We start from the raw sequence: 18502 nt of genomic DNA on the forward strand, positions 1-18502 counted from the left end.
GTGTCAGGGGCATCTGGCCTCCAGTAGTGGCAGTGGCACTTTCTCTGCCCAGAACAACCCTCAACCTATCTATGAGTGACATCAAAGTCCATAATTTTGGCACCAAAACCTGTTCTCAACATATACATGAGGTCGACTTGTACACAAGTACATATGGTAGTTTCAGGTTTTGTCCCACTTCTATCATTTTCATCGCTGTTATAGCAAAATACTCAACAACAACAACAACAATTTTCATTTTTTACCTGCTGCTTCCCAAGGTTTGAGGCAAGTTACAACAGAGTTAAAATGCAATATATAAAAACATACATCTAGATCAAAAACGCAAAGGCAAGTTTAAAACACACCAAAAACTCAACCATAGCTACAAAATATTAATCAAAAGTTAAAATTGACTGGGTAGGCCTGCTAGAAGAGATCAATCTTCAGTTGTTTTTAAAATTCTGGCAGCTCGCTTTGCTGTAGAATAACGTCCAACAGGTCACTCCACTGTCTAGGAGCAGATGAGAAAACGATCCTCTGGGTGACAGTTGCCAGTCAAGTTCTGGCTGGTTGTAGTAAACATCCCCCCAAAAAACCCTGAATGTTTGGTTTGGAGGCTATCCTGTAGGTAAACTAGACCCAGCCATGTGGGCTTTAAGGGAAATAACCAACACTTTGTGTTTTGCCTGGAAACTGGTTGGCAGCTAGTGGGTGATTTTAAAATAGGTGAAGTGTGCTCACATTTGGATGTACCAGTAACCAATCTAGCTGACATTTCTTGTACTAATTGGAACTTCTGAACTTGGTACAGAGGTAGCGCAATGTACAGCACATTACAGAAATCCACCCTTAAGGTTACCAGTGCCACTACCATCTAGAAAGGGGTCACAGCTAGCAGATTAGCTGAAGCTGATAATAAGAACTCATGACTTCCATATGTATCTAAGCTAACATTTGGTGAGACTCATCCCAAGCTGCGAACAGAGTCTTTCAAGGGGAGTGGAATTGTATTCAAAACTGTATGTGCACATCTCCAATCTGAGATTAGATCTTTAACAGTAGATGCCTCTTGTCTAGATGCAGTTTCAATTTGTTTTTATCATGCAGCCTATTACTTCCTCCAATACATTTAAAATATTGAAACAATTTACATCTGAAGTGGCCTTGAACTGAAGAAGACCATTCGTCCCTATTGCCCTATATACCTGGCACTATTTTTCTGGGATTACAGGCCCGGCAACGTTACCTAAAATGGTGTAAACTGCAAAATTTGGGCATTGATAGAAAAGGTGGTATGATAGCCATGTCTGTGAGATGTCAAGCTGAAAGGACATGACTGAGAGGTGACATGATAGCTATATTTAAATATGTAAAAGTATTTCACGTAGAAAATGGAGCAAAATTGTTTCCTGGTGCTTGAGAAAGTAGAACATAAATAAGTGAATTCAAATTACAAGAAAAGGGATTTTCCTAAGAAGCCAGAAAACCTTCAGGATTGTAAGAGTGTTCTAAAGTGGTATGGACTACCCTGGTAGATTGTATATTCTCCGTCTTTGGAGGTCTTGAAACAGAAGTTAGATGGACATCTTTTTGGCAGTGCTTAAATTGTGTATTCCTACATAACATGTTTAGGGTCCAGATTTCCCATGTATTCACCCTCTCCCACATAATTCACCCTCTTCACCCAGGTCCCCAGGGAATGTTTACTACAGTCAGCCAGTACTAGGGAGGTTAGCAACTGTCATTTTGAGGACTTTTTCTTTCGCCGCCTCCAGACTGCTGAATGCCAAAAGCGATTCAACATCTGGATATGCTGTTTGAATGTAAAATAAAATTAAAAACCATTTTCTTCCAGTAAACCTATCCACATGTTTTTTGAATTATGAATGTTAAAGTATAGATTGTTTGTGTTTAATATGAATTTGTCTTATATTTTCTTTTAATTAAGATTATATGTTTTGAACTTGTATTATGTGCTTTTAATTGATGTTTTCTGTGGCATTTTAATGTGTTGACGTTCCCCACCTTGATTCATAGGAAGAAGCAAATAACATTTGTTGTTGTTGCAGGTGGTTGGACTAGATTCTTTATAATCCTATACAACACTGATTCTATGACTGTACAATAAACTCTAGAGAGTCAGCATGATTTTGTAGCTTTAATACTGGAATACACCATCTCTCCACTGGACAGAACACAATGACAATGAGTTACAGGATTTGAATACCTACTCAGCCATGAAAACATAGTGGATGACCATAGGCAAGTCCATTCTCTCAGCATCCAAGAAAGTTAAGGCAAAGAAAATCCTATGATAGGTCCATCTTAAGGCAGGCATGGGCAAACTTCAGCCCTCCAGGTGTTTAGGACTACAACTCCCACAATTCCTAACAGCTGGCAAGCTGGCTGCGATTTCGGGGAGTTGACGTCCAAAACACCTGGAGGGCCGAAGTTTGCCCATGCTCATCCTAAGGTTACAAGAAGTAGGAAATGACTTGAAAACACACAACACAAAATGACCCCTGCTGGACCAGGCTCAGCATCCTGATTGTGCCAGAAGCTGGGGAACAAGTGTATGTGCCATGCAACCTGACCAGGGCCCCTAACTAACCTGCTGCCCTCAGGAACTGTGGAGAGCATTTTCACATTGCCAGTGTTGACGTAAGATGCAGCTAGACCTGGAATAATACTAGAAGTTGTCCTCAACCTTTGTTTCTAATTATCCTGTTTCCCCAAAATGAATTATCAGGTCCCCCTGGAGGGGAAAAAACTTAAACTCAATAGTCTGTTATTGCTTCCAGCAGTTGTCGTTAATTGGCATAGTGTAGGGGTGGAAATATAGTGACTTTCCAGATGTTGTTAGGCTTCCAGCACTGTCTATACTGGCTAGAGTTGCTGCAACTTGCATGCCAGAAACACCTGGGATGCAGCATGTAGTCCTGAAATCTGACAGTTGCATCACATCCAGAGATTTTAAAAATACACTAGCACTCCAAATTTTCCAGACACAGCAATGAGATGAATCTCCTGTCTTCTTGATAAGACTGATGAGATGATCAGCTTCCCAAGTAATGCAGACTCACAATTATGACACCAAAACTGCAATTTAGTTGTCATTATTGCAGTCATTGTGTGCCTTCAAATCACTTATGATAATCCTATAGGATTTACAATTACATTTAACTTAGGCAAAGAGAGAATGAGTTGACCAATGTAACCAAGTGCATTTCCATGGCTGTTTTGGAATTTAACCCTGGTCGCATGGAGCTTTTGTCCAACACTCAAACTACTGCACCATGTCAGCTCTAAAATTGCAAGTACTCCAGATGAGATCTTAATTGATATTTCCCTTTTCAGCCACTGATTTACCTTCTTTAGCAAACCTAGTCAAATATTTTTCTAAGTTGTTCACATGGTGTTTCTCCAGGTAGCTGTAAAACTGAAACAATGTCACCGATTCAGCTGGGAGGTCTGCTGAAGGAAAGAACAGGCTGCCTCCAACTATCTGTTCCAGGAACATCTGCAGAACTGAAAGAGAATGCAAAACAAATTAGGAATGAGACATTCCTCATAAGTACTTGTGGCCCGTATTTTTTGGAAGTTAGTTGAGTTCCATGAGTTACTTTCCATTAAATTTCAGTAATTTAGGGCTCATTTACACAGATGAAAAACATACAATTTCACTCTGCATTTCTCGGTCTGCAGTGATGTTGCAGCAACCATTAATGCCATACACATCAGACACATTGTAGTGAGATTACCATTAAGTTCTCCTCCCTCCTTTTAGGAGAAAATGATGCTTATACAAAAGAAAGCTATTACAAAAAAATTATAAGAAACTTCTTGAGTGGTCAACAGAAACAACAAGTAAAAGAATGTATGGTCAAATGGGGAGCTAATATCAGACATACAATTAAAATAGAGGACTGGGAAAGAATCTGGAATTATAAATTAAAATACATATATACATATGACCTGAAAAAGAACTGGTATAAAATTATGCACCAGTGGTATATAACTCCTCAAAAAATTGGCAAAATATTACAAAAATATACAGAACGAATGTTGGAAGTGTGAATCAGAAGTAGGTACTTTCTATCATATGCGGTGGTCCTGTAAATCAGCAAAGAATTACTGGAAAGATATTCAAAAAAAGAATTGAGAAAATACTTGACATAAGAATCCAACTGAAACCAGAATACTTTCTATTGAGCATTACAGACATAGAATTAGACAGAAATAAAGATACACTCTTCAACTACCTTGTAACTATGGTCAGAATAGTCTATGCACGAACACGGAGAACAAAAGAAATATCATCAATTGATCAATGGCTCATGAAAATAGTGGAAATATTGAATATGGACAAACTAACTCAACGACTTGCAACTTATAGCAATAGTCCTAAAAAAGGGACAGACTGGGCATTATTTTAAAACTATTTGAAAAAAAGAATAGATGAAAATGATACTATAGCTTAAGAGATGAAAAGGGAAAAGAACTGTTCCTATCTGGAAGACTGAAGAAGAGGGTTAGCAGAAATGGAAAAAGAAACAGAACAAATAATATTTAACCACAATGAAAAAGACTGGAAGTCAACCAATACCCCCAACCTTACCTATTTTGTTTCACTCTATATTTCCCTTTTTATAGTTTTTTAGGGTTGTTTTTTCCCTTTTTTATTTGTTGTTTCTTTTTATTTTTCTTATCTTTTAGTAGATAACAGCCCCAGTTCTTAACAATAATTCCTTTCTCTTACCCTCTTTCCCCTCTTTTTATGACAATGTATAAATAACCTTATTAATAAACATTATTTCAAAAAAAAAAGTTCTCCCAACACAGCAAAGAGATGCTCCCTGGAAGACCAGCCAAACATCTGGAATTTGGATTTTAAGGTAAACCAGAGTAAAGGAACATTTTTCCTTCAGTACAGACGAACCTGTAGTTATAACCTCTAACTATAGTAGAGTCTCACTTATCCAACATAAACAGGCCGGCAGAATGTTGGATAAGCAAAAATGTTGTATAATAAGTAGAGATTAAGAAAAGCCTACTAAACTTCAAATTACATTATGATTTTACAAATTGTGCACCAAAACATCATGTTTTACAACAAATCAACAGAAAAAGCAGTTAAATATATGGTAACATTATGTAGTAATTACTGTATTTATGAATGTAGCACCGAAACAGTCAAGGGTTCTTTATTGCTCCCACCCTGGACATTATTCCACAGGTAATACACTCCACTTTCCTCACTGTGGATCTGGGCGGGAGCCTGACTGCATTGGATAATACAGAAAGTTGGATAAGCAAAGGCTGGATAAGCGAGACTCTATTGTATTCTGGAAATGAATGGATTACAACAGCTCCCCAGGTTTGCAAAACAAATTATTTCTTTGACAAGTTTAAAATTGAGTCCAAAGCACTCAAAATCACTGTGATCTTGTGCCATCTGCTCAGAACAGATAAGTACCTTTTTCTAGATGTCTTTGATATTTCTCTTTTGTTTTGAACATCAATATATATTTCAAGGGGTTCCGAAATCTTTCCACTGGGCAGAACAAAATGCTTCCCTGTTCAGTACATTCGCTCCAGATCTTCAGGCAGCGCTTCTGCTTTTTAGCTTTTTGAATAACTGCAAAAGGAAAATTAACAGTGTCGGCAAAGGAGTTGGAAAGTGACATCAGTGTGCCTGAAATGAATCAATACAAATTGATATATACTGAAATGCACACACCTATACACAAGATGATTGTGTACATTAGCAAGCCATGTCATTAAGATGTTGCTCTTCCCAGAAAATTTATTTATTTATTTTCTTTATTTATATACCGCTCTTCTCAGCCCTTAGGCGACTCATTTCCTGGGATCAATTTCCACCTTCTTGCTGGTTTTAGATATGAGAGAAGTCAAATAACATGTGATAGCACAGGATGAAACCTGCAATAATGGGTTTAACTATGGTGACTATCCTAAATAGTGCTGCTACTGGAACAATTTGTTTTCTTTTCTCATAGGTGTTAGCTTTCAGTTTGTAGATCTTATGATCCTTCCTCTAACATAATTCCTTTACATACAATCTCCCCCCAGAAGTGGTACCCAAGGCAGGTTACAAAAATTAATCACATCCTCTTTATTATATCTATAATAATTTGAGGCAGCTTCACAAGAAGGCAGACGTAAGTCTAGACTCTCTTTTCTATTACCTCTCTGAAGCTTTGACTGAACCAATTGAGAAAGCAGAGGATTCAAGAGAATGGAGGAGGAATATAATCACATTGAACAACTAAAGGGGTGTGATACAGGCTGAGTATCCCTTACCCAAAATGTTTGGGAGCACAAGTATTTAGTTTTATTTTTATTTTTCTTTTTTAGTACTTGCATAAATGTAACAGGGTATCTTGGAAATGGGACCCAATTCTAAACATTAAATTCATTTATGCTTCATATAAATCATAAAAACATAGTCTGAAGGTCATTTTATACATAATATTGTAAACAATTGTGTGCATAAAACGTTCTTGTATATCGAACCATCAGGAAACAAAAATGTCACTATCTCAGCCACCAATGAAAAATCTAGTATGTGGTACTTCTTTATAGAAGTTTCTGAGTACTTCACCAAGCCATAAATCCCACACTTTCACAAGATCGTAGTGCAGGCAGTATCAAAGTGCTACAACTCTGTAATGTGGATACTTCCCAGTAGAGGGTCTCTATGATTTGTTCCACGCCTCTGATTTGGAGTATCACCTGACTTACTTTCTTCAACAGATGTTAGATTCCGTGGTACAGGAGCAGCCAGCGCAGAGATTATTTCCAGAATGTGTTTCTGTTGTGATACCTCTTCCAAAAGACTCTCCTGCACAACTGGAGCTAAGTTTGGCATGACCAGTTTCTAGAAACAAAGAGGGGGTGGAGAAACATGTCTCATTTGATGCAATAGACCAACTAAATTTAGTTGAGCACTATCCAAAAGCTCTCTGAAGCCATCAGGGAAAACACCTGCCTTCCACCTCTTGGTGGGAGGCATATTGTCAAATACAAACCTAACAGCTGTGGGTTAATTGCACATAGATGACCCTGGATGTAAATAAAAGCATTTCCTTCCCTTCCAATGTCTATATTACATGCCAATAAGCAGCTGACACAGAGAAAGGCACATAGAGGACCTTTACAGCTCTTGCGTTGCATCAAACATTATGACCCACATGAACCAAAAGCAGCTTGAACACAGCAGCATTTCCCATGGATTCTGTCACTCTATGTGCAAACTATACACACCCACTCAATAGACATTTGAGATTAGATTCAGCTTCAAAATAGATCCAATGCTGGAGAACGTTCCTTTTTTGTATACAGCTCCTAAGATTTATGACAGATTTATGACTGAAGCATACTGGAACTCGCAATTTCTCCAAATAACTATCCCCCCCTTTCCTCTGATGTCCTGAGTTTATTTCAGCTTCTCCAACGAAGTTCAAAGTGCAGGGGAGCTTTCGCACAATTAAAACTTGTGCGGCAACTGCACCTGTATCTTGGGGTTCGGACTTGGCCATGGTAGTCCACATTCTGGTTACATCCCGTACAGATTACTGCAACACACCCTATGTAGGGTTGCCTCTGGAGACTGTTCGGAAGCTTCAGCTAGTCCAATGCTCGGCAGTTAGGATGCTCATGGGAGCGGGATACCGAGAGCGCACAACGCCCTTGCTATGCCAGCTCCACTGGCTGCCTATTAGCTTCTGAGCACAATTCAAAGTGCTGGCTTTGGCCCATAAAGCCCTTAACTGTTCTGGCCCAGTTTACCTGTCCAAACGTATCTCCCACTATGAACCACCTAGGACCTTAAGATTGTCCGGGGAGGTGTTGCTTGCTGTCCCCCCACCATCACAATCGCGGTTGGTGGGAACAAGCAATAGGGCCTTCTCAGAGGTGGCCTTCTCAGCTATGGAATTACCTCCCAACTGAAATCAGATCCCTTCCATCCCTCCTGACATTCTGGAAAAAGTGAAATCCTGACTCTGGGATCAGGCCTTTTTTGGTTAATTTGACTTGATGGCAAAGCTATGGTTTCAATGGACTCTGATGGACTGTTTTTAGGATGATGACTTAAATTGGCAATTTTTTTTAATGTTTTTATAATGTTTTATGCTGGTTTTTACTTGGTATGTATGCCTATGTTTTTTGTTGTTAGCCATCCTGAGTCCCTTTGCAGAGGTTGAGATAGGACGGGATATATATGTCCTAAACAACAACAACAACAACAACAGCAACAACAACAACAACAATAATGTAGTTTGTAGCCGCAAGGAGAGAAGGGAACATAATTGTGTCCTTTCTTGTAGACACAGGCAAACACAAACTGCTACAGCATCACTGTTCTTCCTTATTGCTAATGTATTTCATCAATTGTAATGAGCACTTTTTCCTGCTTAAGGTGCTTCAAAAATGGAACGCGCCTTACATTTGCAGGTGTGTCTTGTTTTGTTTTGTTTTCTTACAATACTGTCTTACCTCTGAAAGAGAGGAGGAGGGGGAGGAAGGACTGTGGCCCCAAATGGCTGTGCCATGCTCCCACCATTTTGTCCTCAGTCAGACAACTGTTTGCCAGTATTTTAGCTAGTGCAGCTTCCTGCTTCCACTGCCTCCCCAACAAGCCCATAGACTTAATACTGTGCAGACTTAGGCAGACAGATGACTCCCTCCTCACCCTACAGGAAAGATTACATTACAAAGCTGCACTGAAACAAAACAAAAGATATCTAAACAATATTCCAAGATATTATTTTTTTTGCAAAAATCAAAGCTTGAAATCCATTCAGTGACACCTTAGACTCAGTGAAATACAGTTTCCTTTGCCATCTTCACCACACTCCGATGTTGCTTGATCACACTTCAGGAAAGGAGATTCTACCTGAACATGAGGAAGAACTTCCAGACTGTGAGAGCTGTTCAGCAGTAGAACTCTCTGCCCTGGAGTATGGTGGAGGCTCCTTCTTTGGTGGCTTTTAGGCAGAGTCTGGATGGCCCTCAGGAGTGCTTTGAATGTAATTTTCCTGCTTTTTGGCAGGGGATTGGACTGGATGGCCCACAAGGTCTCTTCCAACTCTATGATTCTATGATTCTAACTGTCCCAGAATTTCATCTGTGAAATACTGGAAAATAGTGGAGAATGCGCTGTTGAAGGCAGTAAGAAGCCAGACCTTGGGTCATTAAATGCTAAAGAAGGTGGCCAATTGCAACATTCTCACCTGCCTCAAACAAATAAGAGTTCTTTCTCCCACCCTGGACATTCCACAGATATATAAACCCAATTTTCCTAGTTTCCAACAGACCTCACAACCTCTGAGGATGCCTGCCATAGATACAGGTGAAATGTCAGGAGATAATGCTTCTGGAACATGGTCATACAGCCCAGAAAACCCACAACAATCCATAGTGGAGAATATTTCTGTGTCTTAACTGTTCAACAAAGACACCTTTACTTTTATGTCCGAATGCTTAAAATGTGCTGACCAGAGAATTTGCTCAGCCAGAAGATTTCTTGATGAGTAAGCATGAGTAGACTTCTTGGGAGTCTGAGCACTGTGACTCTTCCAGAAATGGATCTCTCTCTCTATGGGGATTGTGGTGCTTCTGTGGATAACCAAATTGCTGATTCAGCATTCTGGGTGCCCACCATGCAGACAGTGGTCTTTTTTAGGGTTCACTGTTACCACTATACTAACAGAATTGCCATGGAGAATAGAACAATGCCATGTTCTCAGAAGAAGTATTTCCTGTAACTAATCAAACCAGGAAGATGATTTACTAGGAAGTGTACTTTGAGATTACTGAAAATGGGGTGGAAGAAATCCAGTTCCCAACTTGGTGCTTTCCATATATGCTGGACTACAGCTATTATTATTTCAATCTGCCTTTTAAGGACTCCTTGGCTTTGAGAATTCATGCTAAATGCTTGCAAATAAAGCTGCCTAACTTGAATGATTTGATGGACATATACACAAATAGCTTTTTCACTATCATAAACTATGGCACTAGCTTTCCTGCCATGAAAGAAAAATATTTTAATACCTGAAAATTCATAAACGGGCTAGTCCCAGTTACAATAGATCCATTCAATCAATTGCTGCTGAGTCAACAAATAGGTAAATCCCACTGATTCAAAGTATCTGCTCCAATCAGGACTAACAAAAGGATTCAGGTCCTAATGTGAATCAGTGTGGTATTGTTACAAGCATGGATGTGGGATTTACCTTAGGCAAGATAACATGCTACAAGGTCAGATTCAAACCACTCCCACCCCTGAATCTACAAGGAATAGGATCAAATAGCAGACACTTAAGAGCTTTGGAGAACTGCTACCCATTACAGCAAAATGGTTGAGATAGAGAAGGAACAGTGATGTGACTCAATATAAGGCAGCTTTTAACATTCAAAAGAATCAGGTTGACAGAGCCACCATATAGGAACTGGGGAGAAAAGTGACCCATTTTCTTTGAGGGTATCCAACTTGGTAACTATCCAATAAAAGACAGAAAAGTCAGATTTGCTATTGTTATTTCATTAATTAATTTACTAATTAACATTGTGCATGGAAAACAGAAGCATTGCAAGTTGCCTTGCAATGAACTCTTGACATCACCAACACTGACTTCTTGGTGTTTCAAAGAAGGTTGTTTTCCAACCTTACCTGCAAATATTGGGGTTTGAATCTGGGATCTTCAGTCTCCAAAGCACATTTTATACCACAGAGTTACGGACCTTCTTACTGCTTCATCACACTAAAGAATGAATCCACTTTAAATTCAGTTTGTGTCTCCTGCAGAATTCTGGGGTTTGTAGTTTAGGGAGGCTGTTAAATGCTCCTCCCTAAACTACAAACCCCAGAATTCTGCAGGAGGCAGAAACTGGATTTAAAGTGGATCATTCTCTAGTGTGATCAGGTCCATAGAAAGCAGGAACATGTCTACACAAAGAGAAGCAATACACAGGAAATTCAGATTTCCAAGGCAAGCAGAGTTGGTTGTGGTACAGAACTCTTGCGGGCTTCCCAGATTCAACTCATTGGCCACTGTGGTAAGAATGCTGAACTAAACTTTTGTTCCAGTGTGACTTCATCCAGGAAAGAGAACAAAATATTTACAGGATCTTTTTATTGAATCACCAGAATCTCCCAAACCAAACACAGTGTGTCATGCCTCCCGTGTCTCTGATTTTGTGCTACTAAACATGGTAATAAGACATTAATCTGATAAAAAAAATTAATGAAGGCATTTGAATACAGTTCCTCACCTGTAAAAGAACTCTGCAGAACTGCAGATGAACTTCCAGAAGTGTGTCTAAGTCATCTGTTCCTGTTGTTAGCTCTTTCTTTTCTACTTTGGTATCATAGTACAGGGATGCCAGCGTGGAATCATTGTAGGTGCTAGTGCAAATGGTAAGAATGGGAAGAGAAATAACAAGGAAAAAGAAAAGGAAGGTTTCGGTAGTTGAGGCTTATGTTAAAGAAAATGGTCACTGCTCCTCTTGTACTATGGTAGAGAATGAGATTAGTGTCCCTAACTCCAGTGCAGTCAACATAAGCAACACATCATGCTTCTGAGCATAAAAGGTCTCTTCTTTGACTCACAGTTTCTGACAGAAAAATTTCCCATGAATTTGACAAATCTAGGTCATTTTAAAATGTTGTAATAAAACTTAATAAACTTTATTTATACCCCGCCAACATCTCCCCGAAGGGACTCGAGACGGCTCACAAAAGCACTTCATGTGCTGTACATAACAATCTATACTAAAGCATTAGTGCTTTCGTTTCGTTAATTCGTAATTTGTTAATAATTCGCTATTTTTTTAAATTACAAAACGATAACGAACCATTCTGGAGCAATTTTTTTAAAAAACGAATTTTTAAACACGTTTTGTAAATGCTTCGTATTTCGTTATTGTATTCGTTTCATTATTGTTCTGAGGTCGTTTCGTTATTATTTCCGCATGTCTGGGGCAAGTTTTTTGTTTAATTAGTGAAAAAAAAATTATAATATCACACCAACAGTCAACAACAGAGGGAGAGGGAAGCTTCAGAGGTTTTTTAGCGTATTTCGCGGTCGCGTCCGCCATTAACGAATCGATTCGTTATTGTTTCGGAAATCGATTCGTTAATGTTTTGTAATTTTTTTCACATTTACGAAATTTCGTAAATATCGAACTTTTTAAAAGGAAAATTTTGTAATTATTTTAAATAACGAAACGCAAAAACCCCCAAAAAACGAATCGATTTTAGAAACAAATTTTTCCGTTGTTACCCAGGCCTAAAAAGCATATAAGACAGCAAAATAACTGTAGAAATAACAACCGTATATAGAACCCCATCTAAGAAAATTGTACCATTCATAAAACACCATAACATCTGCAAATAAAGCTGGTTATCTAAAATTAAGAAATAAAAGGGGCGGAGTGAAGCAAATGCTAGGTTCTCAATCTGACCACAGATTACACAAGGTCAAAGGACTGTCTTAAAAGTCATGTTTTTAAAGTAGCCCAAAAGACTTGGAGAGTGGGGTTAACCTAACCTCTCTATGGTGGGTTTTACAGAGCTGGGGAACCACCACTGAGAAGGCCCTCTTTCTTGTCTCCACCAACTGTGCTTAAGACGGTTCATAGAAGGAGATGTGATCTCAAAGATGAGTTGGACCTGAAGCATATAGGTGATAACCAGCACTTTGAATTGGTTCCAGAAACTTAACAGAAGCCAGTGAAGCTGCTTTAATAGGGGCATGGTGTGCTCCCTATAGCTAAGCCCCAATTAGTAGTCTAGTTATCTGTTGGTTTTCATCACATTACAAAATTATAACACTTTGATACTACATATTTACTATGGCCCATGCAGACACCTCTGGTTTTCATTACTGTTTTATTCCTTTTTATCAAAAACAAGTGTGGCCTAGATCCATACTTGATATGAAATTTGCATAGGAAAAAGGCAAAGCTTAGTTGTGGGATTTTCTTGGGGTGGGCAGGAGAGAAGACTACAACTCCCAGAATAATTATATTGACTATACTGACTGTGTAAACTGTGGCATTCTGGGAACTGTAATCCTCTATTTCCAAAAAATAGAGTAAATACTCAACGGGAGCAAACTGTGTTTTGTTTTTTTGTTGTTTTTTTTTTGTTTTGTTGGGTTAGACCAATAGAAGGGATTAATAATAATAATAATAATAATAATAATAATAATAACAATAATAACAATAATAATCTTTTATTTGTACCCTGCTACAATCTCCAGAAGGACTCAGTGCAGCTTACAAGAGGCCGAGTCCAATTACAACAATAAAACAACAACAACAACAACAACAATACAGCAAATTAAAATAAAAAACAAGGCAATAACATTAAACACACAATGACACAATTAAATCTATGGCAGGGCCAAATGTAATAATTAAAATTAAAAATTAAAAGGAGGATTAAAGCCTCCTTCCCTATTCTCCATAATGGGAACCCAATCTAGGCAGCCAGTGTGCATTTATCTCTAAGAAGGAAAAAGAAACAGCCATCTACAATGTATTATAGTAACAGACAGTTTTGTCCTAAATTATAAGCCATCATAATCCTTTAGGAATTTCCATGAATTCTCAAAGCAGTGTTCATTCACATTTAGTTAGAGAACTCCACATTAGCGGGACTTCTCACTCTTATTTAGATTATTTTTCATATTCCTTTAGCTTTCTGTAGTGAGGACTGTGTCCACCCTACAATTCTGAAAGGGGGATAACAATATAATGAGAAATGTATTATTGACCTTGGCAGGAAATAACACATACTGATACAGAAGCATTTACCTGATACTGCAAGCCCTTACACTCCCGAAGGACGACAGCTCATCCGCACTGCAATCAGCATTGAGGAAGTCAAAGCTTTCCAGCACTGTCTCCACCATCAAGCTCTCAACAGAGGAGTGATTTGGATGGTACTTTTTTGGCTGTTGGCAACATAAATAATTCAGCAAATATGGAAAACAAAACAATGACCCACTTATATTCCAGTCCCCAAGAAAGGAAAAACCAGAAATAGCTGTAACAGCAAGACAAATGTATTGGTTTCCCTTATGAGCAAATGATGCCCAAAATCCTACAACTGAGACTTTTATATAGAGCAGAAATGCCAGATTTACAAGCTGGGTTCAGGAAAGGAGCGATACTAAGAATCATATTGCAAATATATGCTGGATAATGGAGCAGCCTGTTCTTTATAGACAATAGCAAAGCCTTTGATTGTCTAGATCATGAAAAACTATGAAATTACCTTAAAGAAATGGGGGTACCATAACACTTGATTATCCTGTTGTGTAGCCTGTACTTAGGACAAGAGGAATGAATGAAATGCCTCCAAGGGCCCGTCATCATCAACTGCCGTGCTATATTAAAGCTGCTTAGATTCAATCAAGGAAGTCACAGCATTGCACTTGAAAGTCCTGAGAAGGGCTATTAATGACTGGGGCTCATAGAGGTCACTTATTCACAGTGTTACCATAAGCTGACAACAAATGACAACAATTACTAAGATACTGACAGAGCTTGGCCAAACTATGGAATACCATGGGCCAACCTTTCTACAGGGACTATTCTGTGACATTGTTCCCAAAGAAAATACACTCAATGGCATGTCTAGATTTCCCCTTGTCGTGTCTAATTTGATATTTCATAACCCTATTTCAGATTCTCAGAAATAAAAAAACCCCCAGTGATTTCAAGGATAAGCTCGGAAAACCAGCCATGCATTGGTAATTAGGTATCTCTGTAAAATTCCAGGTAGCTTTGAGTTACTAAAAACATTGCCAATATTGAGAGCTCATTGGTGTTTGATTTCTAATGGTTGGGATTGGTTTGAAGTCTCATCTTAACTCTAAAAAGCTCCTATTTTTATTTGTTTTCTATTGATGTTTTCTGTCTTTTAAAAATAAACTGTAAATTGCCTTGAGTGCTTTAGAAAAGAATGAATTAAACTGTCTTAAATAAACAAACTGTGGTGCTTCTTCTAGAAGAATAGGCCAGTTCATCTGTTGCAACAAACACTAAGGAGTCTTCTGTCAACTAACTTTGTCCATGTGTTCCGTGGGTAGGACTCAAACCAATAGGTTGCAATTACAAGAGAGGGAAAATTTAAGATAAATTAGAAAATGTTCCTAAGCTCTGTTCTATTTCAAAGTGAAAATAAGTTTTTTGGAATGTGGCCAATTCTCTTTTATAAAAGTTTTGAAGTGGCAGCTCAATGGTCATGGCTGCTGTAGCAGTGGATATCCCGTGTTGGCAGGAAGCTGGACTAAATACTCTAAGTGCTATTTTCCACCTAATGATTCAATCTTAATAATTTTATTGCGATATAAGCTCTTCTGCAAAACAGCAGTCACATGAAGTGTTCAAAAAAGACACTGCCCTACAAATGCAAGCATGAGCTTACATCATGACATGGGAAACCAGATGGACATGATGTTCCCTTGCAACTAAATCTTGATTTCTGCAAATGACTGTTATATATGGCTTTGCTATTTCAGTAAGGCTTCATTCATTCGAATCTGATTTTGCATAGCTATATTTCTCCACCCTTGTCTGTATCTCAATGTCCATTTCATGTAACTGATGGTGTTGAGTCTTGCCTGCAAAACCTCATATCATAACAAGTTAGATTTTGAAGTGTATTTTTTCATTGACCTTTCCAACATCATATCTGGACATAATCCACATGTTTGTGAGAACATTTTTGAAGCATTTGGCTGGATTCATTTGGCCATCACATACCTATATAAGTTCCCTTGTCCATGTGATTGTATTTTTTGGCTATTGTGTAAACATATTTATTCAATTAATAATTGCATGTGCCTAAATCCTATTGTTAGTCCAAATTTCTAAAGGCTCAATGAATCAACTGGATATGCCTGTGTGTTGACTCAACGCTAAACAATTGAGTCAATGATTTTATTGTAGACTAGCTGTATCCACCACATGTTGCTATGGCCGACCTTCCCTCTCTTCTTTGTGTCCTTCTTTCTTTGGGGGCGAGATATACTGCTTACACACACACAAACACACACAGGTGTGGATATGCAAATGTCTGTGTTGAAAGGAAGTTGTGGAAAATACCTATGTGTATGTTAATTTTATTATATTTCTTCAACTCTCCCCTCAAATACACACATTCACACAGGAAGTAAGTGGCTCTGCTGAAGCGTGTGTCTTGAGGGGATATTGTATTGCATGTGCAGTAATTCCACTATATTTCCACAACTCCACCCACCCACACTGTAGTTCTGTCAATATGTGTATGTTGGCAGGTTGTAGAAGATTAGATAGAATATGCATTTCAGTAATATATATATATAAACACACACACACGAATTTCAGCTATATATATATATATATAATGTGGTGAGTTCAAGGGAAAGGAACGAGGGAGGGAAGGAAGAGGCATGAGATGGAGGAATGAGAAGGAAAGGAAGCTGCTGGAAGGGAGGAAGGTGGAAAAGGAGGAGGAGGATGCAGCCGTTTGGGGGCTTGAAAGGTTTGTGAGGAGATTCCTTTCCCCTTACACACGCACACGCGCACACACACACACACACACACAACCCTTGTGGCAAAATGCTTCTTTTGCATCTTGTCACCTCACCTTTCTGTAACAGCCCACTCTTTCCCTTCTGCAGGAGGGGGCAGGACCATGCATGTGCTGTGTCGTCATAGGGGATTTGGGGGGTTTGAAGTCCTTTCTGCTGTTTGTTTGGGGGATTTTTTGAGTGATGGTCACTCATTGGTTTTGGGGGGTGTGCAGTATCCAAATTTGATGTCAAATAGTCCAGCAGTTTGTGAGTTATGTTAATCCCACAAACGAACAGAGATTTTTTTATTTATATAGATAAATATAAATAAGCAACAGATAAGACATCTATTTGTGCTTTCTTGCATGGTGCCTAACTATTTGTCAGTGCCTTTAATGTATCATTCTATCCACTGGGATTGGATTGCAGAATTGGATTATAAGCAGACATACTGCCAGATATGTGACCAATTGTATAATGTTATAAAACATCTTAAGTTTTGTATAACACTATGTATGTGAATGTGGATTTGCACAATGAAATGTTTTGGCCTCAGATTCTAGAAACACTAAGGGGCAGAAACTTAGGATGATAACAACACTGTACCTTTAATTTCTCCCGGATACACAAAATCTGGTATTCCAGTTCTTTCAATTGGATGGGACATGAGTGCTGTGATTCCAGCAAATGTAACACTTCTTGCAGGATCTTCTCAATAGATCTGGTATTTTTACCATGCTCAGCACCAGCATTGTCCTTCAAGCTGCTTTGGCCAAGAGAAAGGACCTTTCTTTGTTGAGCTGAAGACAGACTCCAGTCCCTGGTGATGGATTTGCTATCACATGTCTCCTGATCCAACAGGCATGATGAGACAGTTGCAGTAGTGTCGGCATGTGGTGTCTCTTGAAGGATGTCTAGAGTTCTATGACTGAGAGGGTGGCTCAGAGAAAGTTTCCATTGCCCCCTTTCTGCACAACCGTCCTGCAGCATAGACAATGGCAACGTCCTTTGATTTGAGGGTGGAGTCACATTTCTGCTCTCTGTCCCTTTTTGATCCTCAGAACTAAATGAACTGCCTTCAGTCGTTTCTGTGAAGCTATGGCTAGCAGACCTTTGGTGCATGTTAAAATCACAGTCAGCCAAGTAGCTCAGGATACAGGAATCTTGGGCATCGTCTTTGATATCCATTTGTTTTCTCCCTGGCTGCAATACAGACTGAGGCAAATACAAAACAGATTGAAAAGCAAATAGCATATTCCTCCAGAAAATACATGTTATAGCATGATCCCAAAACTATATTTTTGATGTATATTTTTATGCTCGTGGTTATTATACCTTACCCCCTTACCCCTTGCCTTTCCTTAACATCCCTAATTATGACATCTTATACCAGTGGTCCTCAACCTATGGGTCCCCAGGTATTTTGACCTCCAACTCCCATAAATCCCAGCCAGTTTACCAGCTGTTAGGATTTCTGGGAGTTGAAGACCAAAACATTTGGGGACCCACAGGTTGAGAATCACTGGCCTATACCATTTTGGGAATTCTAAGTAATGTTTAGTTTTATCACCTTCACTGGGATGCTTAGAGAGGATGTATAATAGGAGTTTCTCAGTGGCTGCCCTTATGCTCTGGAACTTGTTTCCTGGGAATGTTTGAATGGTCCCTATTTTTTATCCCAAAAGGATTTCAATCATGAACCCAAAATGGGTGAAATCATCCCTTCTCTTCCCTCCACTCCTTGTAATATTATTTATCTAATTAAGTATATTTAATTTCTATTCTTCGTTTCTCACAATAGAGGGCGCAAGTCAGCAATAAAAGATTGATATGAAGTGTCAGTCAAACTGAGATTTCAGCAACATCCAACTTATAACAAAAGACAGAAAAATGCAGGGTTTAGGGCAAATCAGCACTCTTCAGCC

At 38.8% G+C, this 18502-nt stretch overlaps 1 protein-coding gene across 4 annotated transcripts in view; it reads right to left on the reverse strand.

Annotated features, from left to right (window-relative positions):
* The window catches only part of RIPOR3 (RIPOR family member 3), a 125270-nt gene that overhangs the window by 6789 nt on the left and 99979 nt on the right, over nucleotides 1-18502 (reverse strand). For all 4 annotated transcript variants that reach the window (XR_010909926.1, XM_067468191.1, XM_060772118.2 and 1 more), the window contains 6 exons: nucleotides 17184-17792; nucleotides 13831-13970; nucleotides 11284-11416; nucleotides 6748-6883; nucleotides 5459-5620; nucleotides 3352-3510 (listed from right to left, as the gene is read on the reverse strand). Coding sequence is in view for 3 of the 4 variants with exons in the window: in XM_067468191.1 (XP_067324292.1) it covers nucleotides 3352-3510; nucleotides 5459-5620; nucleotides 6748-6883; nucleotides 11284-11416; nucleotides 13831-13970; nucleotides 17184-17792 (1339 nt within the window). In the remaining variant the exon portion in view is untranslated. The remainder of the gene's footprint in view (nucleotides 1-3351; nucleotides 3511-5458; nucleotides 5621-6747; nucleotides 6884-11283; nucleotides 11417-13830; nucleotides 13971-17183; nucleotides 17793-18502) is intronic.

The sequence above is a fragment of the Anolis sagrei genome, chromosome 4, assembly GCF_037176765.1.
Source record: "Anolis sagrei isolate rAnoSag1 chromosome 4, rAnoSag1.mat, whole genome shotgun sequence".
Taxonomy (NCBI): domain Eukaryota; kingdom Metazoa; phylum Chordata; class Lepidosauria; order Squamata; family Dactyloidae; genus Anolis; species Anolis sagrei.